The 26,096-nt window shown below is 38.8% G+C and overlaps 1 protein-coding gene across 12 annotated transcripts in view; it reads left to right on the top strand.

Moving 5' to 3' along the window:
* LOC110982488 (growth factor receptor-bound protein 14-like) overlaps positions 1–26,096 on the top strand; it is a 185,968-nt gene that overhangs the window by 7,587 nt on the left and 152,285 nt on the right. For 11 of the 12 annotated variants that reach the window (XR_015428220.1, XR_015428223.1, XR_015428221.1 and 8 more), the window contains exon 2: positions 15,281–15,607. Coding sequence is in view for 8 of the 12 variants with exons in the window: in XM_087148304.1 (XP_087004430.1) it covers positions 15,406–15,607 (202 nt within the window). In the remaining 4 variants the exon portion in view is untranslated. The remainder of the gene's footprint in view (positions 1–15,280; positions 15,608–26,096) is intronic. The other variant, XM_087148299.1, reaches the window with a different exon arrangement.

Consider the following 26,096-nt stretch of genomic DNA (forward strand, 5'->3'; position numbering starts at 1 on the left):
GTGTGAAATTAATTAAAAGTTACAACTCAAACCAGACTTCATGACAGAGAATTAATGAAACGTGGTCACAAAGCATGTAATATTTCAAAACAAGTTTTTCATGAATGTCCATTTTTGCATGCGGAAGTTTTTGTCATTTTGTGAGATCATCAACACACAGACACACAAGACACATAAACTGCTTGTAGCATCCCTGCTGAAAGAAAAACTTAGTGTCTTCTTTACTAATTGTTTTCACTTTGGTTTTGCTTTAATTGAACTTAAACTCGACCACATACATGTGCATGAACATCGATACTCAACACATGGGGACTCTCCTGATTAGATTAACTTATTTTGTTTACCTTCATATTGTTTATACTGTTGTGCAGTTGCCACGCAGATATACAGGATTGTCCCTGTTCAAAAAGAATTTTCGAGCAGACGTGTAACACGTAAAGGTATGAATATACTAACAGTGTATTTTGAATTCAATTCTTTTCAGCCAGCCACTTCAGAGAGTGAATGACACAATTACTTGACTGCTGATCTAATCAAGTAAAGATGAACTAATAAGCTATTCCAGTAAAATGGAATGAACCATCATTTTTGCTGTCATTTTCCTCTATGTTCTCATCACTTGTATCTATCTCCTAAATCTACAGCCCCTGACAACCAAATGAGAGAGTCCTAATAATAATCCAATTCTATTGAGCCTACACTCACAACATGTATGCACAGTTTTGTGCACTACAGCCAATCAAATTCAATTCCAATGTGACCTCATAAACTCGTTTGGAGGTTGATAAAAAATGACAAGTGTGTATGTATATTAATGCCTGTGTGCATGCCCTTCAAATGAAATTTAAGTCCACATTTTACATGTCAGTAAATATAAGTCCTCTTATTCTTATTGCATCAACTTACTTTGTGTACCTTTTTGTTGTAGGCTACTTGATGATAATGATGTTGTTCTGTTGTTGTTGCTACAGATGCTCCCTTAAACAGAAAAAAAAATTAATACAAAAGTGCTGCAAACTGCTTGCCGACTACAATGACCTAAAATACAAAAATACAAAAACACAACAAAATTGTGATAGCTAATGGGAAAAATACAAACAGCAGAATTTCAAACGACTGAAGTTGAGAACTTACATACATTTGGCATGCTTAGCCTGAATCTTAACAAAAAAGCACATTGTGTGGACAACTTTATGACTCAACAGAGCTGGGGTTGCCAAACATTCCCAAACTTGGCCAATTCTCTTGACAGAGCATGTTGAAATAGTAACAACATTAGAGATAGGCTAAAGGCCTAGCCTATCCCTATCACAGCACAAGGCCTAACGTTAGGCTAGGTTTAAGCCTATCTTCAGAATCTGTACAAGTCATTTTCTAAAGCACAATTTCTTCACAATCACATAGGCCTACATGTACATTTATGTCTGTGTAGGCCTATGTGGGCTGACTAACGTAAGGCATGCACGTTCATGACAATGATCACCTGTGGACCTCACATACTGTACACAATATTCTTACCTGCATAGCACAAGTAGTCCTTGTCTCTCTCCGACAGAATTACCAGTAGCGGGTCTATCCCTTCAGGTCATGCGAGCAATGCCCAATGTATACTGGACAGAACTTCAAAAGTTTTGTTCAACTTTTTAGCACTGCCTGTTCAAAATCAGCAGTCTGGTCGAGTATGTGCGATACAAGTATAGCCGAGACCAAAGGTCTTATCTTTGGTCGAGACCTCATGTCAGTTACGAACCAAGTACATGTATGTGCAGTTGCAAGCCACTGAACAAATGGTACGGCTTCCTTGGCTATTTTATTCACAAGAGTGAACAGACGTAGCCGTAGGCCTACATAACAATGTCTGTTTCAGATATGGCTTGCAGCCTACAAAATTGAGCGGGAAAAGCTTGGCTTGCAGCCAACGCCAACCAAGTAAAATAAGCATACTTAATAATTAATTTCGGCACAGCAGTACAGTGACTCCAGTTTGGAGAACCTGAAAACAGAGAAATCACAAATTTCAGACAGTGAGGATTATGAGATGCTCCATTTAAAAAAAATTTTTCAACTACCGCATACTGGTTACGTTTGCGGGCAATTTCTGAATTGTGCCACAGATAATCTTGCACATAGCTCAACTCTTTCCAACTGCCAATATGTAACATTAGTTCAGCTGGTTCTTTAACACAAACTGTTAAATGCCACAGTTTCAAATGCTTCCCTTTAACTTAACTAATGGGTTGGAGCCACATTTTGTAGCATTTAAAACATTATTCATGTAGTAACATGTGGAAAATGTTGAAATCCAATACTTTGCTTTTTAGAGTGTATGGAGCACGCCAGATGAGTGACACCATTACCCTGGAAAAGCCTGTTCCGTGCGGTGTGGTGATCTACAGTATGCATGCTGGACACAAAGAAAAACTACTTGAAAGAACCGCGATATTCTTTTGCAATGAAAGAATATCATGGTATTGTCTGGACATTAAATGTTTAGCTTTCTCAATCAGAAGTGTGATTACTTTCTTTTCGCTCATTTTTTAAATACTCATATTAATTTGACTCCGTTGTTTGATACTATTTTCATGTAAGAATGTACATGTATAGTGCAATTTAACTTACCGGATGCCATATTGTACATACATGTACGTGTATTTAATGACAGATTTTTCATTTAAATTTGGTCCAGAATAAACCAATAAATCCCCAAATAATAATAAAAATAGATACTTTGAAGTCACCTTACACGCTCCCCTTAACTCTGAGCAAGCTTTTTCTGAAAAAGTAAGGAGGTAAATTTAGGGTAATTATCTAAAGGAAATGGACCATCAACAGCCAGAATTTTAAAAAAATGTTCATTCAAATGTACATGTACAACTTACACTGTACCTACAGTGTAAATGTACATTTCATGTACTTAGGATGGTTGGCACCTGTTGGTTGGAAATTTCTAAGGGCAAGACTCTTCATTATTCTGGTTTGATTAAAATGGTGCTAAATCATGCAAAGCTATTAAATTTGTTGATCAAGAAGAGGTTTCACGTTTTAAATTTTTCACTCAGCGACATTATGTGAACGGGAACATGTATTACACTTGTAATTGATCAGTGATCCACATACTCATACTTTTTACTGGGTTTTAGGGACAACACACACATTCAAATGTTGACATTATACTAGAGAATGAAAACCCTCACAACTTGGTCCTGACTTTTCTTTGCCCATGGAGAAATACATGCTCTGAGGTGTGGAGAGAATGCTGACTCTGTATCCAACCGGTGGCATGGGAGCATCGAGGTGTGAAGAGGATGCTAACCCCAATGTCAATGGGGTGTTGGCAAACCAGTGAGGCCTGTCAGTCTGATGGAGGGGAGTGTGGGGGAAGTTAGCCAAGGGTAGAGAGGACCCTGGGCTGGGAATGTCCTAGGGTATAGGGGAACCATTGGACGGGATGTGGGGATGGGATGCCAGATGTTGCTGATGTGGAAACCGATGTCTTGTGGTACTGTGTTGTTCTTGATGATCTCGATGGCTTCTCTGATGGGGCATGGTTGCCAGTGCTTGATGCTGGAGTTCCGCTTTGCTCTAATCTGTCTTGTGGTCTTCGATGCAGGAGTGCTTGATGATGGCAGACTTGTCGTATTCCCCTTACCTGCCATGGGCTTTGTGTTCATTGAGTCTGGTAGGGAGGTCCCTGCCGGTCTCACCGATGACTCAAATGTCATGCTTGTGGAGTGATGGATGTGATGGGAGGTACTGCCTACATGTAGGTAGGGGAGGGTAATGGAACTACGGGCCCTAACCAGTTGGCTTTGGGTATATATGTAGGAGACCCTTTGACCAGGGATGGATCTTGGGTCTTGAGTCTTGACTTGGCTGGGCTTGTATCCATTCCACTGTAGTGCCGTGGAGATGTTAAAGAGTTCTTGGGTAAGATGTTCCTTGTTGCACGCGCTGTATGACCTGTGTACAAGGGCTTGAACTTCAAAGGGGAATTTTCAATAAACAGTTTGTGATGTGTATATTTTGTGTACTGTGTACAATACGGTGATTATGTAAAGTCTGTACTTTTAGAAAGTTGGCGGTCATTCACTGAAATAGTATAGCTGACATTTCCAGCAAGAGTTGTTGACATGAACTTGCAGCAAATGTTGATAATGCTGCTTTACTTTAAAAGTGGCAGTTGTGGTTGATATTGGTAAAACATTGTGCTTCAACACAGGTACACTGGTATTTCACACAAATACGTGTACTGTATGTATGTGCACGTGTATGTCGATCAACCTATCTAGTACTGTATGCATTGGATTAGTTATAAGGGCACCCATATTTAATTCTTTGGTTCTAATTTCCGACTGACCCTTATTTTTGGCTCTGACTGACTAAAGAAACCTTTTTATGCTACATACTCTATCTGGAAGCTTCTACCAAGAAAAAAAAGGAGAAAAAACGGGCAGTTTTAAGAATTTAACTGGGGGAAAAGGAAGTTATTTTTAATGCCCCGATAGACCTCCTTTTATGTAAAAGAATCATAGAATTCACTACCAATGCCCTTTACTTCCAATTAATTTGCATACTGGTCTCTCTGAACAAAATACCAAGTATCAAACCACTTGTAGAATGTTCTAGTTCCAAGTGAAGGGACTGGGTACAAAAAAGAAAATGGTTCCAGTTTCGAGTACTGGCATGGGTGCCTGTGTTTCTTTTTAATGGTACCTGGTTGCAATACTACCCTTAAGAATACACCCCATAATATGCAGCTTGAAAGGGTTTTGCATGAAGTTCTGGCCCGTCTCACGTTTAAGTTTTCGACTCCTTCCTTGATTTTGGTGCATGTAGTTTTCTCTACGTGTACATGTAGCTCCCAACCTGCAGGACATAGCATTTGGTAGACATTGGCAATTACATGCAGCAAGAACAAGATGACGAAAAAGATCTATTACACAAACTTCTCTGTAAATATTATTGACAAATTATTTACATTCCTGATTTTCCTGAATTTTTAGATAATGGTTTGTGGTTTAAAATTCGAATATTACGAGCCAGATCAGCGTCTTGCAAAGATACATATTTTTTAAGTGGTGCGTAAATGGTGAAGGCTGATATGGGACTACATGTATGATGCTGGCCTGAGTTCCAACAGCATTTGACTCACCCTCAGCTCGCTACACATGAGTCTTGCCTTCCTTGGAGTTCAGACAGTCCAACTGTTACACCCTCAGTGGAAACCTGGGTATGGAATCATAACAACAGAGAATTTATTTTCTTTAAAATTGGTCAACATAGCCATGAATTCAAGTACATATATATTTTAACTCTTAGTTCATCAGCTTGGCATACATAAAATCTATTGCTATTTACATACAAAAGTACAGGTTGCTGTAAACCTGGTTCCTGATGTCTTGAGCTCCAAATATTTTCTGGAGTTGTAAATTGGAGGAGGATGTATGTGCAAATTTCCTGCCAATGAAACTTAAGATAAACCCCCCTCAGAGGCCCTTCAGCTTTCAGTAGCTGGCAAATCTCACAAATTTTCTTCAAAAATCATCAAAGCTGGCAAAACAATGCCTCTCCTTGTGTCTTACACCCAGAACACCCAGAAAACTGCTCCTTTTCTTGCCCCAAAAAATTGGTATAAACCCCAGGAAACCTGTTCCTGTGACTTCTCAAACCTATTGTTTGATAAGCCTACACCTTAAAAGAAAGCATTTACTGAAAGCCGTACTCTTAACTGACCAATCTTGAAAATTTATATTCAAATTGACATGAAAATACTGTATCCATAGGTGCCATATATACTTAACTTTTTGTTTCTAAATACTGGGGCATGGATGAAGTTTTGCTACAAGGCATGAAATTAAGCTTCTTAACTGTATACCCTGTACAGCAAAGTGTTGTTTCTCTTATTAAATTAATTACACACATGAATTTGAAAGTGTGAAGCTATCGATTGTAAAGTAAAAAAGGTACAAATAGGCTGTTCACCTTAAAGTGGAGCTGCAATGAATTTTTCTTCAGCACAATTTTTCTGCATTTTTGTACTTTTCTTCAATATATGAAAACTCTTACACACTCCTATTTGGTTAAATGCATTAAAAAGGGCATACTTAAAAAAATATCAAAATTATCCATGTTTTCCCAGACAACTGAGGGCATTGTTGCTGTGAAGTCATCTAGGAAGACACGGTTCAGTGCATAGGTATTCAAATTGTGAACCCAGAATTTACTAACTGAAAACATTTCTGAAAGAGGGATTTATAGTTTCTTATTGGTGTGCATTCAAACAACAATGAATCAGCAAAGGGAAAGAAAACTTTGTCCAGGAAAATCTACAAAAACGCAGGACTTTTCTGTGTACAAACCATTGTAACATTGAGGCTTCTTCTTAAGATGATAACACAGTTTTTCTCATGAATATGCAAATAGTCATTAGCATAAAAACCAAAAAGGTATTAAAATGCCCTTTGAAATACATGTAGTGAAACTAGAGTTTAAAAACTTAGGCACAGGGGTGCATTTTACAGGTTTGTAATAAAAAACATTCATTGCAGCTACCCCTTAAGTTGAATTACACTGTCATTTCTTCTTTGCTAATAGGAAGTTTTAATACTGGGCTCATGTGTGCACCGGGCGCACATGCAGAGACTGTATTCAAAGAGAAATTGATCGTGTGTGCTCGATGCATTTTGTGTGGGTGCATGAACCTGTGTGCACACTTAGTGAGCGCCCATCAGAGGACTGTTATTGCTGTGTAAAAACTGGTAATCTCTTGTTTCTGCTTGGAGCAGATAGTAACTTGATCTATAGTAAAGATTGCGGTAACACCATGTATTTATCTCTTCTTTGAGTATGTGTGGTTCTGAGAAGAACCGGGGAATAACTCGACGTTTCGAACAGTGTACTCTGTCCGTCTTCAGGAGACTGCAGGATTCTAACTGGGAGTGGAGCTTATATGGTGTAGAGAGGGATCCAGATGTAGGGATTAGCTCGGTGAGGCGTTAAGGCGGGAACAGTGATGGCGGGAACAATGGATGCTGCACTAGATCCTGGGGCTGCATGCCCTGTGTGTGTGTTTACCAGAGCGTGTCAGTTGGAGTTGGCAGTGGGAGAGTGAATAGCTGGGTGCCAAGGGGTATAGAAGACCCATAGGCTGACTGAGGGGGAAAAACCTAACTAGGGAGTCCTAGGGTATAGGAGACCCATTGGACTGGGATGTGAGGATGGGGCGCCAGATATCGCTGATGTTGAAGCCGATGTCTTGGGGAACTGTGTCGTGCTTGATGATTTCCATGGCTTCTCTAATGCGGCGGGGATACCATCGTTCGATGCTGGTGATAAGTTCAGCTTGGCTCCAGTTGATTTGATGGTCTTCAGTGTGGGAGTGCTTAATTATTGATGACTTTTCCAGCTCTCCCTTCCTACCATGGGCTTTGTGCTCGTTGATTCGGGTAGGGAGGTCCCTGCCCGTCTCGCCGATGTACACTTTGCCGCATTGGCAAGGAATTCTGTACACCCCCGGTCTGCGCTGGGGGTCCTGTCGGTCCTTGTGCGAAGTAAGCAGGTGATGCAACTGAAGTGGGGCTGTGTGAAAAACTTTAATACCGTGCTTGTGGAGAATCCGCTGGATGTGGTGGGAGGTGTTGCCCAAGTAGGGGAGGGTAATGGAACTATGTGGTGGGAGGTGTTGCCCAAGTAGGGGAGGGTAATGGAACTAGGGGCCCTAACTAGTTGGCTTTGGGTATAGGAGACCCTTCGGCCGGGGGTGGATCTGGGATCTTGGGTCTTGACTTGGCTTGGCTTGTATCCGTTACGTTGCAGCGCTGCAGTGATGTGGTGGAGTTCTTGACCGAGGAATTCTTTGTCGCAGATGTTGTATGCCCTGCGGACCAGGGCCCGGTTGACGGATGACTTAATCTTGGGGTGGTGGAAGGAAGTATTGTGGAGATACCTGTCCGTGTGGGTGGGCTTGCGGTAGACAGTGCGTGCTAGGTTACCGTTCTCCTTTCTGGTCACTTCAACATCAAGAAACGAAATGTTGCCATTACGTTCTTGTTCCATGGTGAATTGGATGCTGCTGTGTTCCCGCCTTAACGCCTCACCGAGCTAATCCCTACATCTGGATCCCTCTCTACACCATATAAGCTCCACTCCCAGTTAGAATCCTGCAGTCTCCTGAAGACGGACAGAGTACACTGTTCGAAACGTCGAGTTATTCCCCGGTTCTTCTCAGAACCACACATACTCAAAGAAGAGATAAATACATGGTGTTACCGCAATCTTTACTATAGATCTAGTTTCTTTCACCATGAAAACCTTTAAGTCTTAGATAGTAACTTCCAAGTTGACTCCATTGTTGATTCCATTGTTGCTTTGGCACCACACTTACATGTAGGGGCGCATTCAATTGTACTTTGGAAGTGACATCACCCTCTTTGTCAAAGAGGAATTTAATGTACAGTATGCATGCAAGCAGCTGCAGTAAATGGCTTTCTAATTCTAATCAGATTAGTCTATACCTGTACATTTGTACATGTATGTTGGTTTGTGCATACATGTACATGTACACTGTACTTACATTTGTTGTGTTCAGTTTCTCTGACAGGCTGCTTTTCATATTGCTTTGTTTAAAATTTCATAATATTTGTTAGTGTAGCCAGTTGTTTCCCCAGGCCTAACCTAATTTCAAGGTGTCAAGTCTGGGACTGGTTGGGGTCTCGACTCTAATCTAAGCTTGGGTTTCTCCTTGGTCCAGAGATCACTCGGAATGACCTAAAGGCTTAGGGAGCAAATCCCTTTTGTTGGAAATATACCGCCAATTATGATGACTGTGATGCTCTCTGCCAATTCAACAATACACAACAAAAAGGACACCTGACAACTTAGATTGCCGGTAACCTCAAAAAACAGCTTAATTCATTCAAACATTAACAAGTAATTAATTGATTACACGATTAGAGATAATTTGTTTTGGGTAAACTTTGCGTGGTCTAGAGACTATTAACAACACACGGCTAATACTGCACTGTGTCATGCCAGTCAGCAACACACTGACTACTGTTGCCTTGTGTATCTTCCATATGCAATGCACAAACCAATGCCGCATCACTAGAATGTTATCAGTAATTAATGCATGTGTGATGTTGCCAAACATGAGACCAATTACCATCGCTGGACCCAATTGCACAATGCACAATTCGATGTTACACTGCCTAAACAACATCACATTGCACAGCCCAGTGTCACTGCAGTTATATGGCCCATATGCACCAGCACCATGGCACAATGCACCCACAAGTGATTTGGCTGGACTGTACCCTGTGAACTGCTACAACAAGACAGTTCGCCTGCACCTAGCATATATATGTAGCAGCATACACAACACCCTATAGCAATGCACGCCACAGCAAGAGCACCAAAAACTCATGTCTTTACAGCTTCGCTGACACTTGCAGAGCCCAGAGCAAACTCCGCCCACTTATGCACTCGCACAGATCCCACGCACACCAAGGGACTTACTACATACACAGAGCACTATGCTCCACCCATCCTGTGTACGTCACAGGACATGTACACACTATTCCAATAATTAATGCAATCCTATTTTATGTACAAACAAACTTGAGAAAGTCGTACACTTTCCGCTACAATAGCAATATTCTTATGTCTGATGGTAAGTTAAAAAAAAATTACCTAAATTACTTTACAAGAAGTTTTTAACTAGCTGTTTGAACCACGTGTGCATGTACATATTTAGCCCATCCAATAAACCTTTTGCGAATTATATTTGAATAAAATCTGGTACACTTAGTTAACAGTTAGCATAACAGTTTCTTCATACTAAAGACACTGTTGCTATACCTTTTGCTTAGTTATACAAGAGTTGTCTTATGCCAATACACTGTTTTCATTGTACATGTAGAAGAAGAGCACAGAGGAACCAGTCCATTCCAGAGATGGTGGTCGCTATACAAACCTTGCCCCGAATCACGAGGTATAGCAAGTGTCTTTAGTCTGGGGAATTCAAATTGTTGTGTTTACATTTATGTGCAATCTGATAACTCAGTGTACCAGTGATTTTATTCAAATTTAACTTGCAAAAGGCTTATTGAAAAGCCCAGGTAAGAAATAAAGTCCAAAATACAGGGGGAAAAAATATAAAAGGGATTTCAGAAGCATATCTTTTAATATTATTTACAAAACCGTAAGTTGTACATGTACATTGTAGAGATTTAATGTTCAAATACACAGTACAGTGTATACACGTACATGTACATGTACACGTAGGGATGGTTTGTACAACATGCTTACATGTACGTCATGGAGATGCTTATTAGGAAAACATGAAAAGCATAAAGGAAATATACTAGCAAAACCTGACTGACCTCATTTCACAAGGTCATCTTCTGAACAGGTCAAGACCCAAGGCTATGATCCAATGGTCACCTTTGAAAAAGTAACCTCCCTTGGATCCATCCACATGCAATAAATTGTTCCAGTCCTGTGGTGGAAAAGTGGTCCAGTCAATAAGATTAGGGACAATTTTTAGGAAATTCATGGATACTATTGGCTTTATGTTCTGCTCCACCTAATCCTCTTGGAAGATATCTAAAATTTCATTAAAATCAAATTTTACATCAAAAGCCTACATATAAAAATTTTTTTCCAAAATAGAATTTTATTGTGCACTGGGATAGCTTAATCTCTGAAGTACATTGTGCACATACATGTACATGTACTTTTTGTCCGAAATGCCCCCAAATTCTTGTCCACATGTAAAGGCATAGTGTCATGTACAATTCCAGGGAAATCTTTAATCTAATTTATGTTTATGGTGGCCTTTAAGGGATAACCGGTCATGAACATATTTTGCGATTTCATGCATCATTGTGAATTTATTCATGGCCAGTCATGAATACTGTTACTTTGGTGTAATCATGGGGAGTCGAGAATTTTGTCAGTGTACACATGTTTATGGGGCACATTTAATGTCATTTTGCCCGTAAAAGTCATCCAATTAAAATAACATGGTAGTAATGTAAGTTAGTTGGTATAAATAATATCTGTGCTCTGTGTTTTATGTATGTGTAATGTACAAAGCAAAGGTTTTTCAACATGTATTGTTAGAGGATGTAATGATACATACAGTATGTATTGTGCTGCTCGTGTAAAGAGCAAATACATGTATAAAAGCATACATGTACATACATGATTACTGTACAAAAATGTAAACAAGGTCTTCCAGCTCAAAGTGCAACTGATTGTAAAAGTCTTGATGATGCGATTTGTTTGATATGATATTAAAATATAGACCTGTTGAAAGGATTGGCAATGCAATACAATTTTTATTTACAAATACAACACTTCAAAATACATACATGTATGTATGGTGATTGGTACATGTATCTCAAACTCTCAGCCTTATTTTCCATTTTTAGTTTGCTGCATTTGTTATTTGAAGGGTATATTAGTGCATTTTTGTTTTATGCCAATGAGAATTCCAAATTCATGAGAAAAACTGATATTATCCCTGGAGGAAACCTCAATGTTACATTGATTTGTGCACAAAACAATTCTGAAATTGCCCTCTATACAACATTTAAGCTGCCTCATCACTGGACTCTCTGCAGTCTCCTGATGACGGACAGAGCATACTGTCTAAAAAATTGGGTACCATCAGTTCTTTTCAGAACCCTTCATGTACTTACCCAAAAAAGAGATACATCTATGGTCCTACCACAAACCTACATATATATAGTTTAATTCTGAAATTATTATTATTATTTGATGGCCTAGATGAAACTTATTTGGTGATTTACTGGCAAATATGTTTACTTTGCAATAAAGTAATGAGCAACCCTTCATCACAAATGTTTTCAATGAGAAAATTTTGTTTTGCAATTTAAAAAGAGAAGGCTATAAACTGAGCAGCAGCCTTACTGATTGACATCATAGCAACAGCATTCAAAATACCCAGTGCCTCTCACTACTAGCACCTCACTATTAGCACCTAGGTCCCAACAAAAAAGCCCCAGGACCCTCTTTTTCAAATATGTTTCCAGTGCTAAAACTAGCCCCTTGGCCATCCTCACATGGGACACTTTGAGAAGGGCTAAATTGGGAAATAGAATAGTGAATTTTCCCTATGCTGAAAACCCCTGCTGTCAGATTTAGTTTTTACATAGTTTCTCACCCCCAATGTTAGAAACGCAAGAAACTTAGTGAGGATCCTTTCACTTCTGAAATCACATGCGGCACCCTCATGGTACGTTGGTACTTCCCACTGTACAGGTAGATTTCCTTTTTTAAATGATAATACTCTGATCAGGACCAGTCTGTTGCCAAGTACTGGATGAATCGTAGAGCAAACGAATGGATCCCTGCAATGACAAGGCACAAGTCCGGTGGAAGTAAAAGCTGTCACTACGCTTATGCAAGCATCATTGCAAATGATCCAAAATATTGAATTCTTGAATGACTTTCTGTGGGTTAATGCACAAAGCCTTTTCTTCTTTTCTGCATGTGTATTTCCTGTTTCCAAGATTAATTTTGAGGTGCCGTGCTTGTATTTGTAGCCACTCATTGTAGCGTGATTTACAGTATAAGCATAGTCAGTTACACACACTTATGGCATTTTGCCATCAGAGCCACTGGCAGTTCACACTCATATGTAAAGCTGTCTCTGTAAGTGATTCCCATAGGTCGTAAATTTCCTTCATGTTGGTTAGGCTTGTAATGTCAACCTTAAGTGTTTTCAATTATATTTTGACTCAAAACTGTGGGAGATATTTTTTCATAAATTTGAAGCTCATCAATATGGACATAAATGGCCCTTGTAAGTTGTGCACACCCAAAAATTAGTGAAGGGTATTAAGAAATTGAGACTTTTTAAAAGAAAATTCCTGATATTCCTGATTTGAAAAGAAAATTCCTGATATTTTGCCCGAATCTTGGATATTTTCTCCAACACTTACATTTGATACAAAAATAATACATGCACATGTTCCAACTAGAGCTGTTTGTCGATGTTAGTTCCAGTTTGGATAGATGTTTTCACTCTGCCTATATTTACATGTATGATGTTAATGGATGAAAAACCTGCATACTGAAACCGCAATTTTTTTTTACTTGCTTTAACTACCATGGTCTTTTTCCAAATTTCCATTAGTAGCCCTAGCCAATGGGCCATGGCCATTTCTATTTCTGTCCCTGGAACAGTGCCCTCAATCATCCATAAATGCATGTATAATTTTAAATGTTTAGAAAAGTGCACTTTTCAATACACTGAAACCCAATAAGACATATCAAATTGTTCCTCACAAAGATGAGAAATGGGTCTGTGAAGTCTACAGAAATTCATCACTGGAACATTTAATGTTTAAAAGGGTTCTGATCTTGGCCTTGCTCCAGCATGCAGATCACAGTCCAAGTTCATTGTACCTGGGCATCAGTATACCGGGAGGAACTGTCATACTTTCATCTTTGTCACAACTGCTTTTTTTTGGGGGGGGAGGGAGGGATTTTCACAATATAAAAATCAGTTCTCTATTTCTCAAATTTGTCAGAGATGACAAATGGGTACTTGAAAGAGAGAGAGCAGTCCTTTTTTGAGACCTTAAAATTTTTGGATAAATATACCAGTGTGATTATTACTGGTGGGTGAGGTGGAGCAAATGTGGCACAAGCCCAATGTACTTTCTTTTTATTGTTATTTGTTCATTACATGCATATTTACTCTTTCCCCTGTTTCTCCCACTGTTAGCTGGATACTTTAAAGGGCCATGTGCACTAAATTTATCCGTTATACAGTCCTCTGTAAAAGCACCTTTGTATTCTGTTCGCTTTATTTTCAATTTTCGTTTTGGAATTTTTAAGGGCATTTCGGGTCCTTTCTAATGCACATTGCATTTATGATGCAAATTTTCACATGTACATTTATGACCAAGTGTGATGTAATTTCAGGCAGAAACATCATTTTTCCAGCCTCCAGCTATGCCAGAAATATCTACATGTATCAGAATTTTAGATACTTTTGTTTCTGGGGATAAATTCCTCTAGGCAGAGGCGCTATGTGTCCCCTGGGTGTTCAAAATCCATATTCATATCCTACATCACAGCAGTCAACAGTTGTTAAATAACACCCTCATATGTCAGCAACAGCATGGAAAATTTTCAAAAAATAAACTTGCTCAAAAGATTAAAGAAAAGGGATGTCAATTGATAAGATTCATGTCATGGTTCCTTTACAGACTTGGATATCTATGTAGATATCAGATACAATTTTTTATGACAAGGACATGTACATGTGCAGTAATTTTGACCATGGAGGAAGGACACAGAAGGAGTTTGAACTGTCTGGGCTATAACATCTGGCCAGTTAATGCTTTCTGGCGAATGTTTGCTATGCACCACCTGTTTCACATCTACAAGTATAAACCCCCTTTGTACCCCATGATCATTGCCGCAATTTTTCACTGGTAATCGGCATTGGTAAAACATTGTGTGCATGTACTACAAAGAGGAGGTTGAATATTCATGCCATCGTTGGTGCTTGGTATGATCTGACAACAACACCAAATTTAATGTTTGGCAGTTCCTTTTATTAGGCTCTGTGCCCGAGGTGTTCATGTGCAGTTATTACCTTATCCAACGCTTTCTTCTGAATGCATATTGGGAATAAATAGCCAAGTTGTTTCTAAGATTTTGTATTTTATTTGAATCCTTTTTATTACACATTTTACACCAAAAGGTATTTTATGAGATCTCATGATGTTTTTCGTGAACTTAACTGTCCTGTGGTGGTCCTGTGGTGTTGTTGGCCAGTCTTAGCCAAATTCAAACAGATACTGATGTTTTGGAGTGACAACATAACATTACAAACATTGCATGGATAATGGAAAAGTACATCAAAATCTTTTAAAAAATTATTCACGATGGCAAAAGTAGATCAAATATTGGATATTTTTTCTTTCTATTTTTTGGTCTGTATGATAAGTTGTAGTTAATTGCAAAGGAAACACCACAAATGTTGCTCCAATATTACTGGCCTTACTTGTCTGGCTAAGCTGCAGGCAGTAATCGGGCATTTCTGGAATGCTTACTATTGTTCGGGTGACGAGCGGAGATGATCATCAAGCACTTTGATTTGCCAGAGTTGTAACTCCTTCTGTCTCCTTCCTCCATGTTTTGATGAGTTGTGGTTTCTAACATTTTTGTGATACAAACAGTTTGATAACTGACTAAACTGATTTTGTTACCATTTGTTCCTTTTTTGTGTCATTAACAGAACTATATACATGTAGGTAGCAGACCATAGCAACAGAAAACAGTAATTCCTCCAGAACCACATCATTCTAAGCAGGACAACCAGGCAATTAGAAGACAAGTGCAGGTCATCAACCTGAAGGTCAAATGTCACATGTCACCATGGAGATGAGTCACAGAGGCAGTCATCTGCACAATGGTCTGTCAAGTTACTCTCATCACCATGGGGGAGTGATGGGTCACATGGGCCTGGGGTCAGCAGGTGAAAGGGTCAGCAGCAGTCACCAGCATGTGGCATGTTCACCTGCAGGTGAGCATGTGGCCATTATAAAAGGCTGCAGACTGTCATGTAAGAATTATTCGATCGTGTGTTTTGGTTTGCTTTGCTTAGCTACATCTGTGTAATGTGCACTTAAATGTACATGAAAATGTAAGTACAAAGATTTCATTTTGCTTTTCTTTGTAGGAAGCAGTAATAATTTTTTTTATTTTATGGACACTGGCTTTGTCATTAATACGTGGGGTGTGTCATTAAGTACACATACCTGTACATAAATACATAGATATAGGCGATGTTGTCATTTCATCTTGAAATGAAAGTTTGACAAAAGAATTGGATTAAATATACTGAGCTTTTTAATCAGCTTTTTGCCAAAGGAAGCGTGGCCAAATAGTTGGATTTCTAAATGGCTACTAAGTGAGACCTGATTTATACATGTATATCAAGCACCGTGATTTTGCTCTTTTTAATCTTTTATCAAAACTTCCTGAATACTTGCTTAATATTTTCATGAAAGGGCTTCAAACTTGTGGATTAACCCTAAAAGAGCCGGGTTATTTGGGTCCATCTCACAGCAGGGGAAGGGGATTCTCCCCTCCCCCCAGAATTCGGCTGCAGCTCTCTTGATTTTTGGGAAACTTGGCATGCATGTAAAGACACTCCTTATCATGACAACTGTGATGTTTGAACTCAATCAAATGTACCAGTATAGTTTTGTTGATGGAGCCATTTGAAGTTCAAGGCTGCATGTGTGCCAGCCCACATGCATTGAGCACCGCAATGGAAAAAGTATACAATTTTGGTTGACCTGTCTTGGAAAAATGCGCGCTGCACAAGAATGGTACGTCCGGTTTTCACAAAATTGGTGTCAAAATGACTGCAAAGAAAATCCTAAAAACATGCACTATGGCGATATTGGGAAATATGTTAGGGGGCGAATTCCAAGTCACTCCCCCATGGGTACCATAATTTTCAGAATGTAGGCCGCAGCTTATAAAAAATTTTCTTGTGTCATAAGACTTGAAATTAAGTCATTAGTGGGCCATATTTGTCATCCACAACAACCGATGGGAGCCAGCATGTTGAATGCTGAACCTGTTTCTTCACTGTTGCCTGCAATCTAATGAGCTTTGCAGATCTGGCCTAGATATATGTACAATGCATGGTCGTGGGCTGTTCAGTGCCTTGTTTCGAGGCATGTCGGCCCAGGACCCTACTGCACCTGCCTAACAACTTGATCAACCTGATTCTGTTAGGATATTCATGTATGCAACAACTGTACTGCATATTCATATGTTTCCATGGAGAGCGCCAATAGTAGCTTACGTTACATGACAGACTCATCTATTTTATATATTTGGATGTCTATATTTGATTAGTACCAGTTTCTTTCATGTCTTACATTATATCCCTTTTAATGTGATGTAAGACAAAGTACCAGTATACATAACTATTCAAGAAAAATTTATTAACTGTCTGCTTTGGTAAAAGAACCGATGCTTTTATGGTGAATCCTTTTTTAGAATAATGTACACACCTTCTTCAATTAACGAGATTGTTGTTGTTGCTACTAAATGTTCAACTGACCTTTTTATACACCAATCAAATTGCCTCTATAAATAAATATTCATATAATCAGGATTCTTAGCCAATCAGAGTGCTCCGTCCAATTTTGGTAGCAAGCCCTGTATGTTGTGCACAAATGGACTTGCAGATTGTTTAATTAGATAATTGGTCGCTGCTGGACATGCATATTGGGGAGCGAGGTTGCACTGACCATTCCCCTATGTTATTAAGCTGCATGCCGAACTGAACCGTGTATGCTCCATGTACATTGCAAGGAAGGTGGACTAAACCTGGCCAATTACCGACTTGATTTGAAGTCCACTGTGGCTCATACTCCCGGAGGCTTATAGAGCAACATTTGAAGAATGAAATCAGTCACAGAAGCCCAGGTATGTTTCCCTCTTCAACTTAGTTTTGCTTATCGTTCAAGGTCACACACTTGAACGCCAATGAGCTTGTTGTGATAAAAATAGATGTCTAATGGATTATTTTTTTAGTCAATGATCTTATGTAATTGTCATAACCCCCCAAATGGTCATTCCCAATTTTTGTTGTATGGCTGAAGGCAAGTCTAGCCCTCATGATGACTTTGCCCCAATTTCATTTTAATACCCCCCCCCTGGTTTAACTTGTGTCAGGCATGACTCTTAATTTCTAATTCCCAAAAGAAAATTTAAGAGTATGTGGAAGGGATTTACCTGAGCTTGAGTGGTAGGTTAGCTTTAGTCGTAACGTGGCATTCCTTTCCTGATTTTGGCGAGAACAAGTACTCTTCGCCTTCATGTACAATGTATGGAGGGAATTACCACTTCATCATATTAACTGACCAGCAGCACAACCTATCATCTCCCATGTAGGTAGGCTCCACTATTACCAATCATGTAATTAGTCAACAGAATTGGGAAATATTTCTCAACAACAGAAATAATTTCTCAATGTTCGTTCCCCGGGACTGATCAATTCAACTAAACAACAAACTTATCAATCCTGTAACAAAAAATAAATTCAACTCCTATTATTAGGGCAAGAAACTGGTGTACGGCTGGCAGTAGCCCAGTATAGCAGAACAAGGTCAAATTACTTTCTGGTGTGCATAATTACTAAAAATACTACAATGTATATAAAAAAATCAAACTTGAACCCTAGCTGGCCTGGTCTGGACCAGTGCCTCAACCAACTGTTCAATCATTCCCCATGGAATACGATTTATGGTTGGAATGTGCAAAGAGAACTGGTACTGCTAGACTTTGTGTATGTGGGTCAAGTTGCTAAAATGGCAATGCTGTACTAATTGAATAATAAATACACACTACTTGTATGTTTAACAGTGTCTTGGCTAATCGTATAACTATGTATGTTTAAAGTATATGAAGTTGCTGTAGCTTAATGGTTAAAACAGTATTTCACAGGCCAACTCAAAAGTGAATGGTTTACCATAACCCTAATAACTTGATTGGTGTAAATAATTATAGGCATATATACTATCAATTTGTAGTTAACGTAATAAGGAAAGGAATCACTAATTTAACGGAATAAAAGAACACATCAACACTACATTATTTTACAAGCAAAGAAGCTATATAGAATAAGTTATAATATGTCCAGTGACCATATAACGCAAAATCATTATCTGTCTGCAACTTGAAATTAAGGACTATGTAAGGTTGGACATGTGTCTGCATTACTTTATTTTCAAATTTAGACGGAAACCCTTAACAGCTAAACTACACTTCATTATATATGAATCAAGTTGTTCAATACTTGTTGTCATCTCATAAACTTTGTTAACCTCCATCATGGAAGTCAAACGAGTGTGGATGTATTTGATAAAAGGACACTAATAATCTTACTTAGCACGCTAAAATTCTATCATGACTTCATACAATAAAGTCACTGATCAATGGAAGAATGAAGTAAATGACAGGAATAATAGAACACAATTCACACAGTGAAACCTTATAACTGACCATCATCATGGCAATTATGTAAAAAGAGAACACATTTCTAAATTTCCAACGAATGACATATTATAAAAACCATGAGAAATTCTAAACTAGTATACTAAGCTTAATTGACTATAGTAGGATTGGTTTATGATTACAATTGTAGCAAACATGATTCCTTTCATGACTTTGGTGAGAACAACGACTGTTAGCCTATGGAAGGAATCGCAGCTTCACCATATTAACTGACCAGCACAACCTACCATCTGTTATGCAGGTTGTCCTGACACTGACGTATACATCCAAACGGCCACTTCCATATCCAGTTCCATCACCTCCCCTGCTGACCAAAACATCAGAAGAACTGCCTCCTTGGGGGAACTGTTCTTGAATCAGCAGTTCGTGGGACTATTTCCATATTTCTGTTTGCACAAGATCGTCCGCGTGGGATTTGGATCGAATCTGCATTCGGAAGAAACGTCCTGGTCACAAATTTTATACTGTATAATGGATATCTTACTATTGTATTAATTATCACCCATTAGTTGTTGTTAAATCTTTTTAATCGTTGATTTTATTGTATGAGTCAACCGAATTAAATGTTGATATGTAAATTCTACCCAAACCAATTGTTTTATATTTTTTTAAATGATATTTTCTCGAACCAGTTTGGAGTATTTGGGGATTTCCTTGAATGGATAGACCCCACAACATAATCAAATATGCCTTTTTCGAGCAGAAAAATTTGCTTATTTCCTCACTTCCTGTGAAACAAATCAATGTATTCTTGCAACCAGGGTTTTCACAAGAATGTGAAACACACTGTTATGAAGCCAGCATTGAACTAAAGGTCATCCTGATGGTCATTAACTTAGAATGGTTTTTAAAGCCAGATTCACGAACTTAAGAATCTGGTTCACTGTGGTTTTATTCAGTCACAGTGATTTATTGTGTAACCGAAAGTCCTGTTGATAGTTGAATAGTGTAGAGTTTAGTAGGGTTTAATGGTGTTGATAAAAATCAGTTTGTGATATATCAAGGATCAATACTGGCTTCTTATGATGTGTTGCATAAAATGGCTCTATATCACTTTTAAAAACTGTTCTTCTGTTGGTTTCATCATGTGTGTCATTACTAACGTCCATTGCAAATATATGCAAGGGGTGTATGTTCAGAAAAAGAACAAGAAATATTATCAACGGTTTACGTTGCACCCCGTGTTGGCAACTGGCAGTGTGGCATCTCCATGTGAGACTACGGCATGCACAATTATCGAACACTGGCTACAGTTTTTCACCACTGACTCTTTTGATCAAAATTCAAAGCTGTAGTCTCAGGAGACAGAACCGGATAATGGATACCCCTGTTATGTGCCACCCCATAATACCCTGTGTATTAATTAAACTGATACAGAGTGCTGGGTGAATGTATGTTAGCCATGCCTCAGCCCCGGGCCACAAGTGTAGGCAGCACTCTGGGCCAGGTAGTCATGTTTTCATTGGTTGCCATTCATATTTGCTCTATTCATGTGCTGGAAATAAACGAAATCAGTCCAGAGGGCCTGAATAGACTAGCAAATGTACCATGAGTGCCGTTTACACCCGACAAATCGACTAGTTGTCCCTTTTATTGTGTAATCCATGTTTATTTCACAGGTCAGTTGGTGACCATTGACATGGAAGTGCCTTTTGACTTTAGAATATGGAGACTTTACAGACTGAAACCACAGGGGAGCATGGAAAGGGCACAAAAGAGGGTGCTGCACTGTGTAAAACACTTACTCCATTTGTGAATTAGCAGCGTGCCATTTGATAATGGACAGGGGTAGTTGTTCTCAGACTGAAATAAGTCACCGCGCATACACACTTCACTTTGTCTTCTGGCCACAGCTTTGTTGTATTTCCAAGAACTCTTCCGAATATTGCCAGATACCAGAATTTTTTGGAGCAAACTGGCAACAAAATTGCATTTTCATCAGGCACACCAGACCCAGCCATGAAATGGGGCACACCAGGCCCACCCTAAACACGGCCCATTAGACTGTGTTAATATTCAGGGCACACCAGACCCTGCTACAAGTATGGCTAACCAGACCATCATGCATGTAATTAGGGCACACCAGGCCCACCATAAATATGGCACACCTGGCCGTCAAAGTCAGGCCACACACCTGGCCCACCATTATACAACTCTAAACATGGCACTGTAGCCCATGTTAATGTAACAATTATAACACACTTGGCTCACCCATATATGCTGCATAACAATTGGGCACACCAGACCCTGAAATCACTAAAAGCCAACAGTGGTATTAACACCAATCAATTAATTAGTAACTCTGTAGTGAAAACTCTAAATCTGAATTACTAAATCTGCAGGTAACCAATGTTCCCCCATTGAAGACTTATGGGAGGAATGGCCCATGGTGAACATCTATGTAGCCATTCGAGTGCCTGTCACAAAACATTGAAATTACAGCATAGTGCCTCTATTGTATGCTCTAGCAGCTGTAACTGGTCAAATAACTTATTGGCCATTATAATAGATTATTTCTTGACTGTGTCTGTCAAAATTCCTACCAAAAACTGCTTCAAAATGCCAAGCTGACTCTAGATCAGGATACAAAACCCCATCTGAACTGCTGGGGGAAGAAATGGTTCTTGATGTACATCTGAGAAACACACAGTGACATGTTTTTACTTAACACAAGGTGTAGATGGGGCAGAGGTGGGTAAACAAAAGTTTGGAAGTTGCACTGTCTATTAGATCTTTATCCTATAAAGGCTGTGACAAAACTGACCTTAAATTACATTCCCAAAATCCATCAAGCCATGCCCCCATTAAGAAGATGTCCCATTGGTTAAAAGTTTTGTCACAGAAGTTCCCTTATTGGTCTAAATTCTCTAATGTGATTGGCTGACACATTATGCTAATCATTCAGTGGATCCTTTGTAGAATTCTGTGTTTTTTACAAATTTTACAAAGACATTTAAACCAAGATGCTTCCTTCCAATTCCACTCATACATGTACCTGCAGATAAGGAAAGCTGGTAAAACACTACCTAATAGTTCAAGTACCATGGTACTATGGTTAAGCATAGGATAAATTTCTCAGTTATTCTTGTCCAAATTTGCAGTAAAATTGGATCAATTAGCTCGTCAGCTTCACAGAGCCATGCTTACACACAGTATTGCTTGCAAACTGTTACAACACAGGAGAGATACACACATTTGTACCAGAAACCAATACCAAAACCTTCTGTGAAGTACATGTATATGTATGTAATGTACTTTTCACCACTCTGCCTACAGCACTGGCAACGCACAATGAATATTCATCACAATGTTGCCCAAAAGCAGCTGATTGGCTGCCAGCAACAGTACAGGATCCGTTGTTGACACAGAATTGCTTGGGTGTAGTCCACTAATTCAGGCCCCATTGAAAACAGTGTAAAATCAGCATTGTTCGTGGCCATTAATATGCGTACCAACATCCCTGAGGCATCTGAAACACTTTAAATTATTGTATGGTCCATAACCTTTCACTTTCTTTTCAATTTTCCCTCAAAACAAAATTACCCCTCAAAAAGTGATTTTTCCAAAGTCTGCTTGCAGCCAATTTTCAAGTGACAACCCTCAACTTTCTAGAGCACTTAGGACCATTTTTCAACTGTATTTTTCAGCCATTCTGCTCTCAGATGAAAGCCCAAAGACCCAGGGAGTTGATTCTGGCAAAGATTTACACAATTTCACCATTTTGGGGGCCATACAATGTCCTTTTTCAAAAGATACTGTGGGGGGCACTTTTAATGCTAATAAGCTGGCCAGAAATTCTTGATTGAATTAGTGGACTGCACTCTTATGGCATTCTGTGCAGTAAATATACAGTACATGCACACCCATGCATTACTTATACATGTACTGAGTATGCATAACCTGTGCATGCACAAATGTTCTTCTGTTGTGCCGTGGTTTTAGCCCTTGTTGGCCTATCTTAACATTAATATAAACATTCAAACAACATATTGTTGCATCTCATTGATGAAATTATCTGTGACAAACCTATTGAACACTTATATGGAATACTTTGAACAAAGCATTTGATCATTTAATGATAAAATGTCAGGTATCTAGATAACTGCTGCAGATTAATAGTTGGTGCCTCTTCACTAGTTCACACAATAAGACCAATGAGCTGGATGTGAATGAATAAATCAGAAGATTTATTCAGAATCAGAAGACGTGGTGACAGAAAAGAGACAGATCGTAAAAGAGAGCCACTACAACCCTATTTGTGCGGCTAGCCCCTACCATACCTCATTCCTCAGGGTCTGATAACCATAAAATTGTTTTATTGCATAGTCAAGTTCCTCAATGTTTTGCAAAAACATCAAGGTATTCCTCCTTATAGTCACATTTGTTAATATTGTGGATCCCCACATTTTAAAAAAGGTAACTGAATGGCATACAGGGTTAGAATTTTATGGGTCCAAAACTTCCAGATTCAAAGTGGTAATCAATTTCTTGTTGCAGAATCTAAAAATGTTCGCGATAATTAACTGTCACACAACTTTTTAGTTTTACTTTTATCAGAAAAGAATAAATGGGCCTTCAAAGATGCTACCCAAACAGATGAGCAGATCTGCATAGCACTTGAACCTTTAGAGGTTATAACATGAAAACCATTATGTCATGGTACTTCAGAAGTTTCTGGGGCAATCTGAAATTGGTCACATGGGAGGTGCCCAGGTTTTGTATATATTTTGGCACAAAATTATCCCATATTAGAAGTGCATTTCACACCTTGCGCAAACCACGGTTCGTGGTATTAAGACCAACTTTCCCAAGCCCAGGCACTCCATGAAAAATAAATCACACACATAGTGAATTTTATAAGTGCAGTAGTAAGAATAATTTCCTAGGTGACATGTGCCATTAGAACATTAAATATGCATGTCACCGAATTAAATTATATGTTTCATTGCACAAATGTGGATGGAACATTCATTAATTGATTGATAAAATGGCTCAAATCCTTTGTGTACAAGAGCCAGTTACTTTCTTATTTTAGCATAAATTGTGACACAAAGTTTTCTTGCCTGGCCTGCGCAGGTGATGCAATGTTCTTTGCTGCATTATGAGCCTTGAATGTTCATACATGTACCCTTCATGCATGTGTAGTACATTATGCGTCGGGGGGGGATGTTAACTTTAATTACGAATTTTGCCCTTCCACGGCACTATATTCTCAGCTGCTACATCTGACTCGGATCGGCCAGCTAACCCCAGCAAGTTCACTGATCATGTGATTAAAACTTCTCCACTAGTAAGGAGGAGGCTATGGGTTTGAATCCCACTAGTGACATGTGGTGCACCCTACATTCCGCATGTCAATAAAACATGGACACACAGCAAGTACATGTTTGAAGAAAAAGGACACACAAGTACATGAAGTGGCTCTAGGAACATTCTGGAGTAGACAGGCCCAGAAAAGTTTCATGAGTAGCCAGAAATTGCAGTGAATTTTCTCACATAAAATTTGTGATATGCAACTTTCCTTGCATGATCACAATACACATGTGCAGACTCATTATCATCATTGCTAAAGACAAACTTGCAGCAAACAAATTCATGGTACAATGGATTTCCGTACAACTTGTAAACTGTAGTGTAAACTGTAGAGTACAGTATATTGTCTCAAACAGGTGCATATCTTCTGCTTAACTAAACATTTACTGGAATTTAGCTACCAGTGCCGGGCTCACAGTCACATTTTTCTTCTTTCGAAGGGGCTGTCAGCAAGGAATTGTTGTTGTTTGGAGCGCAATGAACAGCGTCCTCTATTGTTGAGATATTTAAGGTATACTGTACGTAGTTGCTGCTGTGCTCAGTGTCATTGCATTTGCTTGAATGTCATCGACTTCGTGGTTATTGTGTGGACTTTGTGTGTGAAGGTTGTTGTAATTTGAGGGTTATAACAAAGCTTAGGTGGAATTGAAACTGAATAGAAGTTGAAAGAATTTGCTTTTTGTCAGGGGTAATGTCGATTGTCGATCCAAATGAATGCTGGACGCTGAAGAGAGATTTTTTGCACCAGTTGTCATGTAAACAAGCCGAATGATGACATTTCCAAATGGTCATGTTTATTTCGAACTCAATGTTGTGTCAGCACCTGGAATAATGGATGAGAGAGTTTTTAAAAACCACTTAGCGATTGGCCAAATAAGATATTTGATTTGGAACTCGGTTCTTTGATTGTGAAATCTTTTAACACATTTTGTGAGGTTTTATTTCATTAGAAATGTTGATTAAAACTTTGGTAAAAACGTCTGAGAAATAAATACTGAAAATTAAAAAGGTGTTTTTCTATGCAGATAACATCATGATAGAACATAAAGATGGAGCTTCAAGTACCTCCATGGACAGAAACAAGGTCTATTTCAACTTGAACTGTGAAATGATTGAAAATACTTGAAAAGAAAATGGGTTAAACAAAGAGGCCAATTTCATCATTTTCAGCAAAATGCATACATATGGGTAATCCCATACCCTGACCTTGCAGGTTCAGTATGCACCGAGGGAACAGTCGCCCAACAAATATGGCTTCTTTAGGAAGCATTGAAAAGCATGTTTGAATGGGAAAGAGCGAGGTCACTGGGAAACTGCAACTTGTTCAATTTTTTAGATTGTTTCATACTTTTAATCACAAAAATTCTTAGCAAAAGAGGTACCCAGACCAAGTGAGGAACTTTCTTTATTGAAATAATACCTTTCAAATAAAAAAAAAAGTCACTGTCATTTTATTTAAAAAATTCAAGAAATTCAAAGAACATTAAGTGAAAGTAAATGAAGTCACATGATTTCTTTTCATCGTTTCCCCCTTCTTTCCTGTTATGTTGCAATGAAATACAAATGCATAATGATCTCACTTCCAAACTGAGGTGATCATTTCTTTAAAATGATCCTAGAATTTTTTGAAAACAGCGGTAGCCACGGGTGCATGCTTTTTCCAGAAATTTTAAGTAACTGTCAATAGAGGGCACCGTCAT

This window comes from Acanthaster planci, linkage group LG17 (assembly GCF_054643075.1).
Source record: "Acanthaster planci isolate LZ-2023a linkage group LG17, COTS_SCS, whole genome shotgun sequence".
NCBI classification, from domain to species: Eukaryota; Metazoa; Echinodermata; class Asteroidea; order Valvatida; family Acanthasteridae; genus Acanthaster; species Acanthaster planci.